Here is a 5,204-nt window from a genome sequence, read left to right on the forward strand (position 1 = left end):
AAGTTTAATGATTTTTTAAAAACTTTTTAGACAGCTGTAATTTTTTGCGATACAATGAAAAAAAATTAAGTGTCCCTTTAATAGGGGTTGGTTCACTAAAAAGTGTCCCTTAATAGGGGTGTCCCAGAGTAGGGGGTGCTACTGTATTACATTGGTCGTATATTTTATATCTTAGACAACATTTCTATGATAACTTGAAGTCTTGGGTGGTGGGAAGCTAGGCCAACTATGGGTCCTTAGAAGTAAAATGTTGCTGACTGAGCCTAAATCATGATAGCATGCTTCTTCCTATACCTTTCATTACTTTGATTTGTTATTGCTTGAATACATGGCGTGTGCCACTTATTTTTTAGAATTGTTTGGAAACAGATTTGTATTGTAATATTATAAGTTCATTTGTAAATGTTAAAAGAGGCATTTTCCATGACAATAGATATTGCATTTGTTGGCATTCTGTAATTGTTGAACTTTTCTTGCAGTTTGGTGTGAAAACAAGGATATTATGAGTAATAATTTTTTAATAACTGATAATACTTATCCAATTTAACAAATAAATTTATGACTATCAAATGTGTCTTCTGAGTAACATATGGATTTTGATATAACTAAAAGTTGACATAAGCTTCAAATCCGTCAAGGTAACACCGCGCTGCATCATAGCAAAATCTATACTGCACCTACAAATAAAGAAAATATTAAAGTAATTTATAGATAAAGTATGTCTTTGTTTCGTAAGGGAAATAAGGAGCACCTCTCATGTTAGGTGTCTCACATTTTTGTGGTTTTCTTTTTGCGCTCCGATAAGACACAGCAAATTATTTTTAGTAGAAAGAGAATTCTGTAGTGTAATTTAGTTATTTGAGAAAGTTAACACGGTTGTTCTATGAGTATTGAGCAGTTCAACTGGTAAGTTAAATATCATTGTATTAAACTTCATTGTAAAAAAAGATCATAATTTATCGTAGAACATCAATTTCAATGATTAAATAAGATTGAAAAACTGAGACTGATATAGTTGCTATTGTTAGCGAGTTGCCTAAGTTTTATATTAGGAATTACGAATTAACCATCATTAGAATTACAGTTATTCTCAGAATTGTAGCATCGTGTTAGGTATATGATGAATCATCTTGCAAGGGATGGCTGTTTTGGTTGTACATGAACAGAAAACGTTAATGATTATTAGTTAGTAATTATTAGAACTATTTATTTTGAGTGCGTATTGATTTGATTGATTGAGTAGCTTAATTTGTGCTAGAGTCTAGTGCATTTATACATAGCGGAGTGATATTTGCAGTGTTATGAGGCTTATTTTTAAGTAGTTTAAGTTACAGTATATTATAATCAAGTTGATCCCTGAAAGTGTTTTATCTCTAGTGGTTAGAACTTTTGACCAGAGTAACCATGGTTATACCATGTAATACAATAGAGCGGCTGTATTGCTGTGATTCGAGAGTCGCAATTATTTCGGGTTTTCTTTATGAGGTCTACGCGAGGAATAATATGTTTAAATTACTTTAGGTATTTTTCTTTGAGTATCATAAATATAAATGGTATAATTCAAATAAATATTATCATCATTATAGAGAAACACTATTTTCATCATTATTTGATAATGCTTTGTATTTGTCATTAGGTTAATTGATATTTCAACAGTCATCTGAGTAGAGTATACTGAGTTGAGCTGTAATTTGAATCTTGGATGTCAAAAAGTGTAATTTTAAGCACGATTATATGAGTTGAATGTACTGAGAATTAGTTAAAATTACGATAGTCTATGTTATCGCGTTGAAAAGTTTGAGCATTTTGAGTTACGTAGTTTCTTGTATTTTGTATTCAATAGGTTCGAACGACTTGTTGGGACACAATAAACTTTATTATTGATATTACCGCGCGGACAGGGTAAAATTGCTCTCCATGTACCCACAATGCATTTCAAACAGATGTTCCACTATATTGGGAAGCTGCTGTATCTTCTGCTATTTATTTTCATTGGTAAAACATATTGTGCATGCGTCTCTTCCTGAATGGATTGCTACGTAGAAATCTATTATCATAATTTTATCTAAGATAACAGAGGAACACTCCCACAAGGAGGTGTTCGACCCATACAAAACCAAATATGAAAATAATAATGAATGAAAGAATGAATAAATGGATGAATGAAATTACAGTTTTTCTTATCTTCTTATATATTATCAGTTATTGACTCTTACAATAACATTTGACATATTTAAAAAATATTGTTTCAGATAGAACCTACCTTAGTGTTCACCATTGCAGGGCAAACTGATCGCAAGGTTTTCAGTATTTGGAATACATCCACAATTTTCTCTTCTTTAATTTTATCGATTATTGAATAAACGGAGCAGAACAATCCTGATCGAACCGCACCATCCCTAAATATCAATCATAAGCAAAACATATAAGAATAATTCAAATAAATATTTATGATTACTATAATTAAATCACTCTTATATATGATCATGTATTTTGTTTGTAAACATTCGATTTTGGTCAAATAAATAATTGAATAAATTATAAATAAAATTAAACGCACAGACAATGAATGATGATTGGCCGGTTACTTTGAGGAACGTGACCACGTTGAACGGCTGCAATAAATCTGACAAATGAGTCAACCTTTGGAACAGGTTCTGCCTTAGACCACTGCCGAAACTCAAAGTGCAGAATCTCTTGTACATCATTGTCCTGAATTGAAAAAGAAAAACACACAATATTATGAATATGTTAAGCCAATGAAATTATGGACAACCCAGACTTTTTTTCAAATGTTCTGAATAGAACCGTTGGTTATAGGATTTTTGAGAAAATTTTTATGAACATTTTGGTGCCGTTCTGACCGTATGGCGGAAGAGAATCTGAGTAGGCCTAACTTTTGTTTCTGACATTAACTTTAATAACTGACATTTTTATGCATTTTTAATGGATTGTATTCGGTGGCGTCACAGAGTTTGCGGGGCCTGGCGCTGACTGTTATTGGGGCCCCCTAATAAGTAAGCGAAGCGAGCAAAGAGATGCTGGGGGCCAAGGGGATGCGTAGGGCCTGCGGTCGGAGTCCGGGGGTGAAGCCCCTGGTGGGGTCCGAGGGGGCTTTTGTGCTCAGAGCTTATGTCATTTATGAACAGAGAGCATTGAATGGTCCATGACTGATGAAATATTTCAGACAATTTCATGACAAAACCAACATAAATTACATAGGCCAACTTTCGGAACTGGTATAGGCCTACAGTAGGCCTATGTACTCTATGTATGTGTAAATAAATACAAAGAATATTTTAGTAAAAAAAAAAAACATGTTTTCATAATATATATACAATGCAAAGCAGATTGATCACAAAATCAGAAGCAAATGTCAAACATTAGAGCCAAGATTTTATTGCTTAAAACTGTTAGGGCCCTGTTGAATAAAACTATGGTGTTATAGTTTATATTATACATTTTTTTAAACTACAATGTGGGGCCCCTCATGCCTGGGGGCCCTGGCGCTCCTACCCCATCAGCACCCGAGCGTGACGCCACTAGTTGTATAGCAATTGGAAAAAATGAATAAAAAGTGTATTAAAACTTTTTTACATAACCACTAAAAATAAGATGAGAGTTATTATTATTATTATTATTATATTTGAGTAAATGAAGTATGTGCACGACCTTCTGTAGCATGATTTTCCGTTCGATCAATAAGTCGTTCTGCTCAGACGACATGATGCTAATGGTAAATTTATCAATCTTCAGCTCTTTATTCATCCGTTGAGGAAGGTATTCGGCGCAAGTTTCATCTTTGTTATTCAGTTGTACGATTATGTCCGCCTTGTAATCTAACACTAAACGCCAAAAATCAACAGTTGTGTTGGTAGGCTCAGACATTGGAGCCTGGGCAACAATAAATGTGTTTTGCTTGTTGTAGCCCTGTAATGTAAAACAAAACGGATACATTCTTCAAATGCAGATTGTGGAATGTGGCATTATTTTTTATTCGCGATTCACATGAAATGACAAAGTATTAGATGATGGTACAGCTGTAATGATAATAATAATGATGATGATAATAATAATAATAGTTTAGAGAACAAAATTTAAATAAAATATGCAGTTTATTAATGATTTGCTCAGAAAGTTTTACTTACGTCGCAGAATGATGCATTGATGTAATCATTTCCGTTGGCGCATGGAGTCATCAAGAAAGGACGAGCTTTATTTACTTTATAAGATAAATGAATCAAGATGCAACATATTTAAATAAATAGATAAATAAATGAACCATAACTATTCGACATAACCTATCGTAATAATAATCATTTATAAGTAAGCATTTGATAATTTTGGATATAGATAGCAATTACTAAATAGAAGAACTTACATGGTAGGACAACTTTGGAACGATTCTTCAATATGTTGTCGGGAAGCCTGGCATGTGATGTACGATCATCATCAGTAGGATGCGGATATATACTGTTTAAAGTCTATAACAAAAAACGTAATACTACTTTAACTTTTTTTGTATATTTCAATCGTTAGGCCTAAACCTGTGATAATAAATAAATTTGACAATAGTATGAAAAAAAAATGTCTTTTAATTTTACAAGGGTAACTGCTTTGGCCAATCTGCCCTTCAAGCCATGATAAATTATTTAGTGGCTTATTGTTATGTTAATGTGTCTTTACGTAATGTGTACACATGCTAAGAAGTATATTGAGAAAACAGATTATGATAATAGTAGTCTTATTATTAGGTTTTTATAACTGTTTAGATCGAAACTAAATTAGAAATAAACAAAATGAAATTCACATAAACAAGGCAAGCAGCATTCTCTATTGGCAGTGTTCACGTAGTACATTATACCAAAAGTATACTAGAAATTGCAAATTGCAAGTGAAGTGCTGCGAAGTACGACTGCATAAAATGTTCTTCGAACAAAATGATTTATGCGAGTCAAGTGAAAATAATGAATAATAAAAATATAACAAATAATATGAGCACGACCCATTGTCTATATATTATTATAACAGCGTTGGTACAATAGTGTTTTGCTGCAGTGACATCTCTGCTGGCGATGGCTCGCTGTTGCTGGCGATGACTCGCTGCTGGCGAATCGATCTGCGCATGTGTATAAAATGGTATTTATTTCCGCAAACACTATGCCAGTCTACAACAAGCGTCGCCTAAATGTAATAATTAGCAC

General features: G+C 33.0%; 1 protein-coding gene across 1 annotated transcript in view; it reads right to left on the reverse strand.

The window, feature by feature from the left end:
- Positions 1–121: 121 nt before the first annotated feature.
- Positions 122–5,204, reverse strand: part of LOC117121805 (receptor-type tyrosine-protein phosphatase U-like) — a gene marked incomplete in the record, with an annotated part of 7,476 nt that continues 2,393 nt past the window's right edge. The window contains 6 exon segments of the mRNA XM_033267116.1: positions 122–677; positions 2,264–2,399; positions 2,561–2,712; positions 3,673–3,930; positions 4,149–4,222; positions 4,382–4,484. Coding sequence (XP_033123007.1) covers positions 606–677; positions 2,264–2,399; positions 2,561–2,712; positions 3,673–3,930; positions 4,149–4,222; positions 4,382–4,484 — 795 coding nt within the window.

The sequence above is a fragment of the Anneissia japonica genome, unplaced genomic scaffold (genome assembly GCF_011630105.1).
Source record: "Anneissia japonica isolate Jap-2015-1 unplaced genomic scaffold, ASM1163010v1 scaffold270_len118670_cov106, whole genome shotgun sequence".
Taxonomy (NCBI): Eukaryota; Metazoa; Echinodermata; class Crinoidea; order Comatulida; family Comatulidae; genus Anneissia; species Anneissia japonica.